General features: G+C 47.8%; 1 protein-coding gene across 2 annotated transcripts in view; it reads right to left on the reverse strand.

Annotated features, from left to right (window-relative positions):
- The window catches only part of DPY19L4 (dpy-19 like 4), a 1,421,953-nt gene that overhangs the window by 563,928 nt on the left and 841,065 nt on the right, over nt 1-16,960 (reverse strand). For both annotated transcript variants that reach the window (XM_044066538.1, XM_044066539.1), the window contains exon 12: nt 7,144-7,302. In XM_044066538.1, coding sequence (XP_043922473.1) covers nt 7,144-7,302 — 159 coding nt within the window. The remainder of the gene's footprint in view (nt 1-7,143; nt 7,303-16,960) is intronic.

Below are 16,960 nucleotides of genomic sequence, written 5' to 3' on the forward strand. Positions count from 1 at the left end.
GAAAGGCATGCAGAGCTTGCAACGCCAAAAGCACTGATCTCATCTCCAGGACACTGATATGCAGACTGGTTTCCACAACAGACCATGTGCCTTGGACCGTCCTTCCCATGCAATGCCACCCCACCCAAGGAGGGAGGCATTCGTGGCCACCGTAATCACGGGAGACAGAAGAACAAATGGGCGACCCAGGAGGAGGTCCAGTGATTGGAGCCACCAAAGAAGTGAGTCTCTGCAAACAGGAGACAGTCGAACAGGATGTGACAAGGGTCGGTCTAGCAAGGACCACTGGACCGCTAAGGTCCATTGCAGAACCCTCACATGGAGGCACGTAATTGGAAAAAGGGTGATCATGGCCACCATGGACCCCAACTCCCGAAGAACTAAGCCTGCCAGGGGAAACTGGGCTTGAAGAATGTACTGTACATGATGATGAAGTGATAGCATTCTGTCTGGAGGCAGAAACACCTTGCCCTGTGTAGTGTCTAATCGAGCACCTATGAAATCCAACACCTGAACTGGTGCCAGTTGAGACTTGTTGGGATTTATGGTAATCCCAGGGACTAAGCTATATGAAGAAGATAATCCCTGGCCTGAGTCAGTCGATGCCTAGAGGGAAACAAAGAGGAGCCAATCGTCCAGGTAGGGAAAGACCTGAAATCCCTGCAGCCACAGGTCAGTTGCCACTACTGTCATCACTTTGGTAAACAACTGGAAGGGCAGTGGTGAGACCAAAGGGGAACACACTGAACTGAAAAGATTGATTCCCAGCCAGAAGCGGAGGAACTTCCAGGAGCATATGTCCATCCTGGCATGGTAGCATGCATCCTGGAGGTCCACCAAGCACAGTCAGTCATTCATCTGCAGGAAGGGCAGATTGGGCTGAAGGGTGACCCTCCGAAACTTTGTTTTCGTAATGGACAGGTTCAGGGTTGAAAGATCATGAATGGGTCTTAAGCCCAACATTTTCTTTGGCACCAAAAAGAACCTGGAATACATGTCTAATCTGGACTGGTCTGGGGGGATGGGCTGGATGACTAATTTTGCGAGCAGCCTGGCAATTTCTAAGGCTGCCTCCTCCCGCTGACTGGGTCGAACATCTGTGAGGTGTCTGGGTGGAATGGTGGGGGGGGGGGGAGTAGCCTCTGGATATGATCTGCAGTATCAAATGATTGTTCGTAATGGACTCCCAAGCTGTTCGGTGCAGTGATAGATGCCACCCCTGACTGCCTCCAGAGACGAGCAGTTGGGCAATCCCTCAAGACTGTTGGAAGGGTCTGTCCGGCAAAGAATACTGACACCCTTGATTTTTCGGACTGCCTTCTGCCACGAGGGCAGTGTCTATCATATCCCCCTCTGCCCCTGGGGGAAGACAAATCCTGAGCATCTTTGGGAGAACCCTGAGACTTCTGAAACCAGAGCTTCTTGACTCCACACTTCCTTGAAAAGGATGTTTGTGGAGTGGAGAAGCGGATTTAGATGGCAGACAAGGTCTTCCAATCTTTCTCACTCTGGGTTAACGTATCACGAACAGTTGTTCCAAACAGGGTGGAACTGTCATAGGGAGCGTTCATGAAAGATGCCTTGTAGGGTTCTGAAAAGGCACACTGCCGGATACATGAGTGCCACCTAATGGTCACACCTGTCCCCACAGTCCTCGAGGCACCCTCAGTAGCATGTGAGAGAAGCCTTATGGACGTATTCGAAATAGAAGTAAGGCTGGCCATGTGGGATTTGAAGACCTTTTTCTCCTTTGCCAACATGGACCCTCAGGCAGACTCAGTGACCTCCTTGACCAAGTCCCTCTGCAGTCTGATTACATGTGCCAAATAATTCACCTCATATAAAGCAAAGCTGGCTGAAGCATAGGTCCACTTGCCAAAATGATCCATCACCCGAGACTCCCTGTCTGGAGGGTGGACTGAGGAGCTTTCCTGAGCCAGCTCCTTCTTAGTGGCTGCCGCAACCACCACGGCATCAACTGGGGATTCCTTGGACCAATGGGGCTTGTCTGATGGGGGCACTAAGAACCTTGTCCTGGCACCTGGGGATGGTCTCAACCATGTCCGGTTCCTTCTATGCCCTAGTGGAAATGAGATCCACTAAAAGATTCACGGGGGGGGGGGACCCAGAAGGTAGAAGGTCCTGTGCCAAATGCCTACAGAAATACTGACTCATAAGAGTTGGGCTTGAGGGTAGACCACCCACTGTGTTGACGAAGGATCTCTATAATGTCCCCAAAAGAGACATCATCCAGGGGTGAACAGGGGTAGCCCTCTCCTTCCTCCAAGTCGGCATCATCAGTGAGAGACTGCGGCGGGGAGTCCAAGTGCTTCTGCTTACACATACACTTCCGAGGGGGATCTGGGGGGGGGACTCCAGGGAGGAATCAGAAGCTTCAGAGAATTCCTGGATCACAACCTCTTGGGTGAACTAGCAGCACACTGTCCCTAAGGGGGCAGGATGGAAGACGCCGGCCCAGAACGAGAAGAAGCTAGGGTGGAATCCAAGAACGAGAGTGTCAAAGCTCTCGAAGGAGCCAATAGGAACCTCTCCACCACCTCAAACGCCAAAGGCGAGCAGACCCCTGAAGGTGGAACAGTTGGGGCCAAGACCGGATCCACCTCCCTCACCACGGAGGGGGGAGCCGGAGCTGAGCCTCCCAGCACAGAGGCCCCAAGGGAAAGGGACAAGCCGGAAAGTCTTGAAGTTGACACCAGCCCCTCGGAACCAAACCAAGGCTACATCTCCAAGAGTCAGTCTGCTCTGAAAACGTCAGAGCTGAACCACTCAAGCCCCACTCAAGCCAACGGTCAGGGTCAAGGTACCAGGGACCATTGGTGCAGACCCCTCAACGCCTGGGAGTCTCGGACCCAAGGACTCTGAAGCCAAAGGTCAGATCAGAGAAGGAGAGATAGGGAGGAAGGCGGACTGCATGCTTGCGGCCCCAGCGGGGTGGAGCAGGCAAGACTCCTAGCTAAATCTGGGCCCGAAAGAATTTCATCATCATCCTATTCACCCCGGCTTTGGACAGACTCCGAGTGGCTGGACTGAAGAATCAACTGACCTTGGCATAGAATGGCACCTAGGAGAGGTAGGAACTAGGGACTGAGCCCAAGAGGTCTCCAGCTCCAGGGAGAAGTGTGGAGACTGAAGCTGAGGAGAACTCCAGCTTGGATCTGGGTGGGACTTAGCGGGAGGCTTGGATGAGGAAGAGCTCTCTGGAAACCTCTTCCTAGGTCGATCCTGCTCTTTAGTACGGACCTTCTCTCCGTCCCTGGACTTCTTAGCGGGAGGTCGAGTCCATGAAGCCGGGGGAGAAGAAGAGGAGGCCTCTGCAGGAGGTGGGAAAAAGCCCTTTAGAAGAAGCTTGTTCCTCCTGCTGATCAACGCATGGGGGTTGAAGCCCACACAGATCGAACAGGAGGAATCCAAATGGGGGAACTCCCAAACATACAGCACACAGACTGTGGGCGTCAGAAGGTGATAGCTTATGCTCACACTCACCACATTTCCTAAACCCTGGCTTAGGGGTGTCAGCCATGGTAAGGAAGGTCCAAACACAGACACACGTGTGTGCACACATGCTAGGACAGAAAGAAAAAAGGAGCTTTTTTTTTTTTTTTTTTTTTTTTTAACAGAAACCGACACCGGGATGTGGATAGAAGGCAAGGCTAGAAAGACAGAGAAAAAGAAGAGTAAAATCCCCCCAAAAAAACCATTTACACTCTAAGGAGCTTGGAGCAGTGGAAAACAGTGATGTTCAAATCGAGCAGTAAACAAGATCGGAGGGGAGGAGGGAGAGCGGGGCATTATGGGTAGGGGAGGAACTTGGATTTTGGATCTGATGCATGAGTATACGGCTGAGTCGGACCCCTGCCGGATCGTTGAAGATCAAATGAAAGCAACTTCAGATCAATAGTTTTGAGTAGCGCAGCGGCGGTGCAAGTAAATCATGCAGATGAGCCTTCACAGAGGAAGCATCAAAACTTTTACAATAATTTGCTTCACTGGTGTTTTAAACTCCCTCTTGTAGCTAAGAACAAACTCTTTCTTAACATCTGATTATCATTTTTTTTTTTGCTTATCAAGCACTACAAATGTAGAACCTAAGGCCACAGTGGTTCTGGAAGTGTTTTACTTTGGCCTACTTTTGCAACTGTCATAAGATAGTCTTACCCGACACAAGATTCTTGGACGATACTGTAGACTAGTCTCAGATCTTTTCTAATGGCCCAGGCTCAAAATTATGACTTTTCAACAGAAGTGCTGTTATTAACCACTTGTTTTTTAAAAATGTTCTCCATTTTCTTTTACAATAGCATCCCTTGTATTACAGTATTTTATCTGGTATGTGTTTTTTAACTAATCACTACAAGTTCTTTGGTTATAAAGCACCTTAATAAAACTAAAGCTGAGGAAAAGGTTAAATTAAGGAGGTCCTCACTTTATTTTACAACTCTATCAGCCTACAATTTTACAACATTGCTGTCTATTAAAAACGGCTACATTCTAACATATTTGGAGAAGTATCTCATGTCAAAAAGAAACTGCAGAACAAAACCTATGCATCTGTACAGCTTAAAGCAGTAACTTATTAGCAGATAGCTCCTAATTCACAAATTCTACAAGCCACTAGAAATCACAAAGCCATATGTAATTCTGTATACCACATTTACAAATACCTGTGCTCATGCATACAGCTCAGTTGCACAAAAGGCGATCCACTTGACAAAGATTTAAGTTTCTTTAGCTATGGTTATGTTTGGAGTGGTACAGGATATGTACGAGGGTAGTGTGACAGCAGTGAGGTCTGTGGTGGGAGTGACGGATGCATTTAAGGTGGAGGTGGGATTACATCAAGGATCAGCTCTGAGCCCTTTCTTATCTGCATTGGTGATGGACAGGTTGACAAATGAGTCGACAGACAAGATCAGACAGGAGTCCCCATGGACTATGATGTTTGCAGATGACATTGTGATCTGTAGTGAGGGTAGGGAACAGGTGGGGGAGACCCTGGAGAGATGGAGATATGCTCTACAGAGAAGAGGAATGAAGGTCAGCAGGACTAAGACAAAATATGTGTGTGTGAATGAGAGGGAGGATAGAGGAATGGTGAGGATGCAGGGAGTAGAGGTAGTGAAGGTGGATGAGTTTAAATACTTGGGATCAATAGTTCAGAGTAATGGTGAGTGCGGAAGAGAGGTGAAGAAGAGAGTACAGGCAGGATGGAGTGGGTGGAGAAGAGTGTCAGGAGTGATTTGTGACAGACAAGTACCAGTAAGAATGAAAGGGAAGGTCTACAAGAGGGTAGTGAGACCAGCTATGTTATATGGGTTGGAGACAGTAGCACTGACAAAAAGGCAGGAGTTAGAGCTGGATGTGGCAGATTTAAAGATGTTAAGATTTGCACTGGGTGTGATGAGGGTGGACAGGATTAGGAATAAGTATATCAGATGATCAGCCCAGGCTGGAATGTTTGGAGACAAAGCCAGAGAGGTAAGATTACGTTGGTTTGGACTTGTGCTGAGGAGGGATGCTGAGTATATTGGGAAAAAGATGCTAAAGATGAAGCTACCAGGTAACAGGAAAAGAGGAAGACCTAAGATAAGGTTTATGGATGTGGTGAGAGATGATATGCAGGTGGTTGGTGTGACAAAGCAAGATGCAGAGGACAGGAAGAAATGGAAACAGATGATCCGCTGTGGCAACCCCTAACAGGAACAGCCGAAAGAAGATAATATATGTTTGGCAGTGCTAGGAAACCTGCCACATTACATGCTTCTTGTCTGGCTCTGTGGCATAAATGGATGAAGCCCTGAAAATTTAGATGACCAGAGATGAATCTGCAGCTCACATGCTAAAACAGTTGGGCAGGGGAAGGTGTAAATAGGCTGTTAATGTCAGTTCGCCCATCCTGGGGTTGGGGGGGGGGGGGTGGCTCACCTTTCTGCAATACTAGATACTAATAGAAAGAAAGGTGCAGGATATTCAGTAAATGGACCCTAAGTTTTAAAAATAAGAAAACCTTTGATGGTTGCTCAGATGGCATCCTACAAATGGCTGATGAGGCTGACTTACTGCAAAAGGACTGATTACTAGAAGCAATAAGGGATAAAAAGCTTTTTTTTTTAATGTATACTGCTGCAGTGTGCACATACAGCAGTCAGTCTGGGTGATGAAGAAAGAGTACACCTAACACACTGTGGTCAGGAATGAACTTTTAAACTTAAACCAGGCATGAACATTCTAAGTTAAAACAGAATGACTTCTACTTGTCAACGGTGGCTCTGGTGGTTAGAGGGATAAAGCCATGACTACAGCCCAGCTAACCCAGGTTTGATTAGCACCTCAGGCATCTGATGGAGCGGAGGGGAGGACTGCAGTTGCCATCAGGGAGAAGGATGGTTGCTTCTGTGCTCCTGTCAGTGATGTCTGGCGGATGCTGGAAATGTTGATGCAGCAGAGTATAGTCCAAAGAGGGGAAGGGGTGGAGGTATGGCAGATGTACTTTGGAGGTGGAGTGAATCATTGCACATCCCCACTGCACGCCTGCCCCTTGGGCACACCAAGTAACGTAGTGGGTGGGAGAAGTAGGTAAGGACATAAAAATAAAACTTGCCAGCAGAAAAGTTGTGAGGAGACTTCAACCCTTGGATGCCCAAGGCTCCACAACTGGCCCCAGCTGAATAAGGTAGACAAGGGAGTTGTGTAGAACTGGTAGACCCAGTACTGACAAGGTACAGGAGAAGCAGGCTGAAGTGATAAGAGCTCAAATAATCTTTTACTTTAATAGTACGGCAGCAACAACAGTGATAGTGCTTGTGACTCAGTACCAGGGAACCTGAAGCATAACAACATTTTTCTTCCAACTCCTGAACATTCTATTTTGCAGTACACATTTAGTTCATCTGACACAGTCCTTGACAGTAACTGCACAATCCAAAAGACATACTCCTATGCTGAATTTAAAGCAAGCAAAGAACAATATATGGAAACACATCTGTGGTTATAGAATCATTCAGTCGCAAAGAAAATGCCCTTTTCTTTGTGGTGATGTAACTGGCAGTATTACAATTACTGCCCTGAAGACATCAAGTGTATAACAAAACTTCATAACAATCATCATTGCATTTTAAAGCTTACCTCAACCTCCTAAATATGGCTTGCAATGTTGACAGCAAACAGGTACCAAAAATAAGGACATAGAAAGGCAATAAAGATGTCTGCGTCAGTCTCAAAAAGAAATCCTGCGAGGGAGTCTGGAGAAATCCATGGCACAGCAACAGACTGGTCGTCAAATTCCTAGAAAAAAGAAAACAATGTAAATCTTATACATCTAAGAGACTGGATTAGCAGAATGAGACTGACCTTACAAAACTAACAATACACTAAATTACCTCCTGCAGTAAAAACAGACATAATTAGAAGTTATGTACTCACCATAACGTTCCATCTGAGTAGGTACTTCATTTGTCTGCAACCTGTGGATCTCGGATCCGACCTCAGATCCGACCGGCAGCTTTCCAAGCTTCAAGATCCGAGCTCCTAGCCCCTCCCCTCTACCCACAATCCTCTGTCACCACCACACTACCTCAGATCGGTTTTGCTGTATCACCTGAAAAACCTGTAATAAACAGGTTCAGATATTCTCAAGAATCATAAAAGATCCTAGAAACCCGATACAGGTTAGGGGGATGGTTGCAGACAAATGAAGTACCTACTCAGATGAAACGTTATGGTGAGTACATAACTTCTAAATCTGAAGTAGTTACTTCATTTGTTCTGCAACCTGTGGGACAGAATCCCCAGCTACCTAAACAAAGAAACCTGGGTGGTCTATGGAAGGATATTCCGAAGCACAGCGGAGCCAAAGGACGCCCTGCTTCTAGATATCATGTCCAGCTTATAATGAGAAATAAATGTATGAGCAGAAGACCAAGTGGCTGCTGAACATATGTCGTCCAACGGCATCCTGGACCAGAAGGCTGCAAAAGTTGCGATGGACCGTGTGGAATGTGCACGAATTTTAAATGGGGTTGTTTTGCCCGATGCCTTACAAGCCTGAGAAATACATTGACAAATCCAATTAACCAGTGTCACTTTGGATATAGGTTTTCCCATGGATGAAGTAGCAAATGACACAAACAGTTGATCAGCCTTACGAACGTCTTTGGTCCTGTGCAGGTAAAAACGCAACTGTCTATGTACATCTAGTGTATGCAACATGTATTCTCCCTTATTTTGAAAATTTTTGAAAAACACTGGCAGATTGATAGTCCGATAGATATTTGCCACAGATGCCACTTTTGGTAAAAAAGACGGGTTAGTCCTGAGAGACACTCTGTCATTGTGAAAAATAAGATAGGGAGGTTTCATGCACAAAGCTTGGAGCTCTGAAACCCTTTTAGCAGAAGTTATGGCTACCAAGAATGCTGTTTTCCAGGACAGAAAATTAAGGGGCACAGAAGCTGCAGGTTCAAAAGGAGGTTTCGTTAAGGCTTGCAGAACAAAGATTAAGTCCCAAGGGGGAGTGACGGATTTCACCGGTGGCTTGAGAAGGAAAACACCACGCAAGAATGTCTTACACAATTTTGTAGACGCTAGAGATCCTAATCCGTCTCCCACATAAAAATGGGATATTGCTGCCAACTGTACTTTTACCGTTGATGCACTGGCCCCTTGTTCAAATATCATGGACAAAAAATCCAAGACTGTAGGAATCGGAACAGTAAAAGGGTTGAGACCCTGGCTGTTAGCCCAGATAGAAAATCGTTTCCACTTGCTATTATAGATTTTCCTGCTGGACGGTTTATGAGCCGCTACCAGAATAGTTTTCACTGGTGACAAGATAACGGGAGTCCTTGCCATTAGTGGAACTGGATCAACCAAGCCGCGAGCCTGAGGTTTACCAGGTTCGGTGTTGGGCACCCCATTGGGTGCGATATCAGATCTGGAATGGGATCCAGGATTAAAGGGGAGGAGAGACTGTGAGACCACAGGTATGGAAACCAGATTTGACGAGGCCAGAATGGGGCTATGAGGATAATTTTGCTCCCCAACCGTGCGGCTTTCTGAATGAACTTCGCCATGAGCAGAAGCGGGGGGTAAGCATAGAGTAGACCGGGAGGCCAAGCATGAATCAGAGAGTCTCTGGGGCTCTCCCCTTCTGGGGGAAGAATTGCGAAGAACTCGCTGCATTTTGTGTTTTGGGAGGTAGCAAAAAGATTGCAGCGAGGCCAAACCCACTTGTGGAAAATTTCCTTCACAACTTTCGGATTGAGAGACCACTCGTAAGGACTGAGAATTACTCGATTCAATTTGTCCGCCAGAATGTTGGATTGTCCCGGAATGTGCGTTGCTATCAGAAAGAGGTTGGTGGATATCGCCCATTCCCAAACTCTCATGGCTTCTCGACAAAGAGGGTAGGATCTGGTTCCCCCTTGTTTGTTTATATACAGACCACTGACATATTGTCTGTCTGTATTGCAATCGTTCTTAGAGGTAGAAGGTCTTGGAGAGTCTGCAACGCTAGAAGCACCGCCCTCATCTCCAGAACATTTATGTGCAAGGCGGTCTCCGACAAGGTCCACGTACCTTGGACGTTTCTGCCCAAACAATGCCCCCCCCCACTCTAGGCGAGAAGCATCCGTGGTTAACGTAGCCTGGGGAGGGGGAAATCACAAAGGGTCTCCTTTGCCTGAGTTCTGGGGAGTGAAGCCACCAAAGGAGGGATTCCCTGCAAACCCTGCTTAGGGGGATGGGAGTGTTCAATGGGTGGAGTAACAGTGACCATTGAACTTGGAGTGTCCACTGTAATATACGCATCCTTAGGCGAGCATGGAGAGAGAGGCCGATAGCCGCTGCCATTCAGCCTAGTGCTCTCAGGACTAACTCCGCCGGTGGAGCTTTGGTGCGAAGAAGAGCCAAAACTTGGAGTGAGAGGCTGGACAGGCTGTCCTAGGTCAAGAAGGCCCGAGAAGATCGGGAGTCTAGCCTGGCTCCTATGAAATCTAATGCTTGCACAGGATAAAGAAAAGACTTCGGTATGTTGACTGAAATGCCCAAGCTGTCAGCAAGAGACAGGACATAGTCCCTCGCGGTATAAAGTTGATGCCTGTTGGTTGCTGTGAGGAGCCAGTTGTCTAGGTACGGAAAGACCCTTATGCCCTGAAGCCTCAGGTGGGCCGCAACCACTGCCATGACTTTGGTGAACACCCTGGGGGCTGAGGTGAGTCCGAACAGAAGGACCCTGAAAGTACAGTTTTGTACCTACCATAAATGTAGATGTCCGATAGACATGCAACTGCAGTCATAACATGTGGGTTGTCCTGCCTCAGGCAGCCCTCGGTCGGCCGGATTCCAAAGTCTGGGTCCGATGTCGGCTGATGTCGCATTTCTCTCCGACGTCAGAGCGGCTGGAGTATATAAGCATCAGCCGACGCCATTTTCTTCAGTGTTTCTTGCCCCAGATGCCAGGTGCCCTCCAAGGAAGGCTGTAATCAAATTGGAAGACAAAAACAGGATTCCAAACAAATAAATGAGCAATAAAACAAATACACCATAACAGATATCCCCAGCTAAGAGTAACAGGGATAGGAGTGGACCCTAGGCATAGAGGGGTATGGAGGGAGGGAAAATCCGACTGCAGTTGCATGTCTATCGGACATCTACATTTATGTTAGGTACAAAACTGTACTATGTCCTTCAAGAATGCAACTGCAGTCATAACATGTGGGTAGAATACCATAGCTTAGCTGGGGGAGGAGGAATGCTCTAGGGAAAAGATGGTGTGGCAAGCAAAGCCTGCTCTGGATCTGGAGTATAGAGGGAGATTGTAGTGTTTGGAGAATGTATGCACGGAGCTCCATATGTAGCAGCTTCTAGAATGTCCTTGGTAGGCACCCCTCGTAAGAATGCTGTAGAGGTGGCTGTAGCTCTGGTGGAATGTGGTCTGACATTGGCTGGAACAGTCTTTCCATGAAAGGAATAACAGAATCTGATGCAATGTCCAATCCATTTAGAAATAGTCTGTTTTGAAATTGCTTTTCCTTGGACTGCAGGGGCGTAAGCTACAAAAAGTTGTTCAGACTTCCTGCTGGCCTTGGTTATGTCCAGGTAGTATCGAAGTTGTCTGTGAATGTCCAAGGTATGCAACAGTCTTTCCCCCTTATTCTCAGGATTGGGGAAGAAAGCAGGCAGATGAATGGCTTGATTTAAAGAAACCCTAGATACCACCTTTGGCATAAAAGTAGGGTTGGTCCTTAATGAGACCCTGTCTCTGTGAAAAATAATAAAGGGTGGTATTGCCATTAGGGCCTGTAGCTCCGAAACCCTTCTTGCTGAGGAAATTGCCAACAGGAAAGCTGTCTTCCATGAGAGAAATTGCAAGTCAACTGAAGCTGCTGGTTCAAAAGGAGGTAGGGTCAGTTTTTCTAAGACAAAATTGAGGTCCCAGGCTGGCACCGGGGCCTTTCTTGGTGGCTTAATGTTCTTGATTCCCCTGAGGAACTGCCTTAGTAAGGGGTGAGAAAAAACCGGAGGATCAGTGTTGTATCTAGCTGAAATAGCAGATGCATGTATCTTTCTGGAAGAATATGAGAGGCCGTTCTTTAACATATCTGGCAAGTATTCCAAGATGAGTGGGATGTTCAACAATGATGCATCATGTCCCTTGCTGGTATTCCAAATGCTGAATCTTTTCCACTTTGCTAAGTAAACCTTTCTGGTGGATGGTCTTCGAGCCTCTGTTAGTATCCGCTGAACTTCCTTGGAGAGAGATAAGCTGAAGTTATTTATGGGATCTCCCAGGCTGTTAGCTGTAGTGTCTGAAGATTTGGATGCAGTGTTTCGAAATTGTGTTGAGTCAAAAGTAGAGGCCACTGTGGAAGGGCCCACCTCCTGGTGAGACATATGCTCCGTAGTAGTGGGTACCAGTGTTGTCTTGGCCAGTCCGGAGCTATTATGATTCCCTTGGGTTTCTCTGCTTTGATCTTTAGTAATACTAAGGTCATCAGTGGCAGAGGTGGGAATGCATAGATTGCTAGGGAGTTCCAGTTGAATGAGAGGGCATCTATTTTCCAAGCTTTTGGGTGGTCTGTCCTTGTGCAGAATTTTGGTAGAAGATGGTTGAGGTGAGAGGCAAATAGGTCCACTTCTGGCTTGCCCCATGTCGAAGTGAGTTGTCTGAAGGCCTTCGGATGTAACCTCCACTCGTGTGGATCTGTGAAATTCCTGCTTAGGCTGTCCGCCAACACATTGTCTTTTCCTGGAACAAACTGGGATTGTAGCTGGATGTTTAGACTCAGTGATTTCTTCCAAAGCTGCATTGTCAGTCTGCAAAGGGGGTATGAGTGGGTGCCCCCTTGCTTGTTTATGTACCACATCACAGTGGTGGTGTCGTCTGTCCGTATCATTAAATGGCCTTGCTGGAGTTGGTGTTGAAAGGCCTCGATGGCATGCATTACTGCCAACATTTCCTTTTGGTTTATATGCAGATGTGTTTCCTTTGGAGACCATTGTCCTTGTATACACCTGCCTTCCATGTGCGCCCCCCATCCGAGGTCTGAGGCGTCTGTAGTCATGGTCTGTGTTATCTGTGGTTTTTTGAATGACATACCCGTGTTTGTCTGGCTCACCGAGGCCCACCATAGGAATTCCTTTTGTAGGCATGGAATGAGTGGTATGATTGTCTCCAAGTTGTTGCTGTGTTGAGACCAAATGCTTTTTAGGTACCATTGAAGCTTTCTCATGTGTAGTCTTGCTAATGGAACCAGGAGAATGCAGGATGCCATGTAACCCAGGGCCTGTAGGAATCTCCTTGCAGTCATCTGGGTGAGTTTTGCTAAACCTTTGAAGTAATGAGTTAACTTCTCTTGCTTGTCTTCTGTCAGGTAAGCCATCTGAGTGGCTGTGTCTAGTTTGGCTCCTAAGAAGATTATTTGCTGGGATGGGTGCAGTCTTGACTTTTGGAAGTTGACTGTGTATCCCAGAGCTTGAAGTAATCGTATGACATAATCCAGGTTTTTTGTCAACATCAATTTGTCGTCCACTTGTATGAGGCAGTCGTCCAGGTACGGGTAAATTTGTATGTCCTGGCGCCTGCAATGAGCAATTACTGAAGCCAGGCATTTTGTAAATACTCTGGGCGCAGTAGATAAGCCAAATGGCAATGCTGAGAATTGATAATGCTCTGGCCCTGCAAGAAATCTGAGGTATCTTCTGCAGCTGTGTCTGATAGGGACATGCAGGTATGCCTCCTTGAGGTCCAGAGTAATCAGCCACGACCCCTTGCCCAGTATGGGAAGGAGTTGCTGTAGAGTCAGCATTTGAACTTTGGTACTATGAGAAAGGTGTTTAATGTGGACAAGTCCAGTATTGGTCTCCACTGAGATTCTTTTCTTGGAACAAGGAACAGTCTTGAGTAAAACCCCTGGTCTTGTTCTTGTTGTGGAACTCTTTCTATTGCTTTCATCCGAGTCAGCAGAGTGATTTGTTTGATAGCCTCTGCCCTCTGATTTTGTGGCAGGTTTGGCATGCCTTGTTTTCTTGGTAAGGTATGAAAATGAAACCTGTACCCTCGGTCTATAATGTCCAAAATCCATTTGTCCTTTGTCAGTCTGTGCCAGTTTTCTGCAAACAGAGATAATTTCCCACCCAAGGGAGCTTCTAGTTGTTCCCTGGTAGGCGGTAGTAGAGGAAAGTCATTGAGATTGTGGTTGTGGGGCAGGTGAAACCCCTGCGTCACTTCTTTGGTTTCCTGGCTGCCATTGTCGTCCCCTGTAAGGGCCTCTGTATTGGCCTCTTCCTCGGCCACGTCTGTTCTTACCCCTTTGAAACTTTTCTGGATTAGGAAAGGACCAGTTTTTGGAAGGCCAATTCCTACTGAATCTGGGGGGGTTGAACCTGCAGGAAATCTTTCACAGTTTGAACTGATTTTGCTTTTTCTTCAATGGTCTTTAACACATCCTTAGCATTTGCACCAAAAAGCTTGTTCTTTTCCAAAGGTGCATCCAGAAGTTTTGCTTTTACATGATCTGGTAGAGGTTGATCTTTTAACCAAGCATGTCTACGAATGACTGCCCCTGTCATAGCTGCCCTACATGAAGCTTCCAGTGCATCATATCCACACTGCAGGAAGTGATTGCTTACTTGCTGAGTGTTATGTACAGTTTCCTTCAAAGTCTTCCTGTCTAAAGGATCAGGAGTGGCTAATGTTTTTTGTAAATCTTCTAACAGATAATCCTGATATTGTAGCATATGGAAAAGGCAATTTAAAGCTCTCATAGATAAGGTAGTGGATGTGTAAACCTTTTTGCCCCATCTCTCTAATGACCTAGCTTCCCTGTTGGAGGGCAAAGGATTTTTTGAGGTGGAGGCTGAAACTCCTTTAGGCCCCTGTGAAATAGTTTCAAAATCAGCAGTGTGGGCCCTGAATAAATGGGAATGAGTTTCTGGGACCCTGTAATACCTGTCTGGCTTGGCTGGAGCAGGAGGAAGAGAATCAGGGGTAGCACTAGAGTCAGAATACAAATCATCCAGAACATCAAGTACAGGAGGAATAGCTAAAGGCCTGTGCTGAGGCTTCTTAAGGAAAGTCCTAAGGCGTTTCCTAGAATCAGAATATTCCTGGCCTTGCCACTTGAAATGTTCCCTCATGGTGTGCAGAACTTCCCCAAAAGAAATATCCTCAGGAGGGGAGGCCGAGGGGATGGAATCTTCTGCATCCGAGTCCTCGTAGGTCTGGAAGAGCTCTTCCTGGCTATCAGAGTGGACAGAGCCCTCAGAATCTTCATCTGAATGAGTAGGGTCAGAGGGTTCAACCCGGGGCCTTTTATCAGGAGGAGGCTGGGATGCTCTCTCAGGATGGGCCTGTGAACCTCTAATCATGGAAATCAAATCAGCAGCCATGGACATAATTTGTGTCTCTGGAGTCGGCTGAGGTAAGGGTTTAGAAGTAATATGCTTTGTTTTGCTGGCTGCCTTAGCCCTAGTGTAGGCCTTAAAAGACATGCCCAGAGGGGCCTGGCAGCTCCATCGCAGGAGTGACCTTGTCTACAGCAATGGTCTCGGGCATTTCCTCGGTTTCGTATCCGGAGGAAAATCTATAACTGGCGCCGGAGTAATGTCTGGAATCGAGTCGCCGGTAATGCGGTGTCTTCGGTTCGAGCGGTGGAGAGACCGTCTCAGAGGGAACCGGAGCACTCGCTAGGTTTTGGCGTGGAGTCGGTGGTAGACACGGGCCGAGGATGTCGGTCCCGGTCTTTTCGCTTTTGGCGTTTGCGATGTCGGAAGATCCGGCGGCATGGTGTAAGCAAAATTATCGCTGAAAAAATCTTCAGCGAACTCCGCCCGGCGCCTGAGAGTGCGCTTGTTGAAGCGAGCACAGGCTACACAGGCCGAGACGTCGTGGTCTGGGCCCAGGCAAGGGAGACAGTAAGAGTGGAAATCCTTATGAGGTATTTGTTTACCACAAGAAAGACAATTGTTAACTTTTTCAGTAATTTCTGACATCGGCTGAGGCAAGAAAAGGTCCCCAACGGGGTACTTAGCTTTTTTCATGACTTCTGTATTGTAGAATACAGGAGCTGACCGACCGGCATTTGCGAACTGCTTCTGCTTCGGGCACCGCGCGGCAAGAAAGACTAGAGAAAATGGCGTCGGCTGATGCTTACATACTCCAGCCGCTCTGACGTCGGAGAGAAATGCGACATCAGCCGACGTCGGACCCAGACTTTGGAATCCGGCCGACCGAGGGCTGCCTGAGGCAGGACAACCCACATGTTATGACTGCAGTTGCATTCTTGAAGGACATCTGGTAATGACTGGCCCCTAGCCGGAAGCGGAGGAACCTCTTGGACCGTCTGTCCATTAGAATGTGGTAGTACGTGTCCTTGAGGTCTATAGAGCACATCCAGTCGTTCTCCTGCATTAAGGGGAGAATAGATTGTAGAGTGACCATCCGGAAATTTTCTTTGGGGACAAACATGTTCAGGGCAGACAAGTCTAGAATGGGCCTAAGGTCCCCCGTCTTTTTTGGCATTAAAAAAAACCTTGAGTAGTAGCCCGATCCGGATTGGTCTGGGGGGACCTGCTGGATGGCTCTTTTTCCTAACAAATTTGAAATCTCTACAGTCGCCGTCTCTCTTTGACTGGGTGGAACATCGGGGAGGCGACCACCTGAGGGAGGGTGAAATAGGAAGGGAATGTTGTAGCCTCTGGATATAATTCGGAGCACCCATCGATCGTTCGTGATGGACTCCCACATTGACAAGTGCTTCGTTAAACGCCCCCCGACTGCCGCCAGTGCTGGACATTCGGGTAAGCCCTCAGGGCTGCTGCGTGGGTCACTCGGAGAAAGGCTCCCCAGACCCGAAGTTATGTGGTCCCCCTCTGCCTCTGGGCCAGCGTCCACCCTGCTCCCTCTGCCTCTGGAGGGCGCGGAGTCCGAAGCTGGATAGGATTGCTGAGACTTGCGGAACCACAGCTTCTTCTGCCCCCTCTGATTCCTTGAGAAGGAACGTTGGGGGCTCGAGAAGCGGTCTCCGACGGCAGAGAGCGTCTTCCCGTCCTTCTCGCTTTGGACTAGTGTATCGCGTACGGTCTTGCCAAAAAGCGAAGAGCTGTCAAAGGGTGCGTTCGCGAAGGACGCCTTGAAAGGTTCCGTGAAATTACAAAGGCGGAGCCAGGCGTGGCGTCGCAAGACAACACCTGCCCCGCTGGCCCTTGCGGCTTCCTCCGTAGCATAAGACAGTAGCCGCATGGACGTATTTGAAATGGACTTGAGAGTGGCCATACGAGTCGAGAACACGGTTTTGTCCTCGACCGACATGGACTCTGGTGGAGCTGCAGTGTATTCCTTGATCAAATCCCGTTGCAGCCTGATGACATGCGCCATATAATTCAGCGCCCTCACAGAGAAGGTTGCTGAAGCAAAGGTCCGCTTCCCTATACGGTCCAGCGC

Source organism: Protopterus annectens, chromosome 3.part1 (genome assembly GCF_019279795.1).
Source record: "Protopterus annectens isolate FY-2018-M chromosome 3.part1, PAN1.0, whole genome shotgun sequence".
Lineage (NCBI taxonomy): Eukaryota > Metazoa > Chordata > Ceratodontiformes > Protopteridae > Protopterus > Protopterus annectens.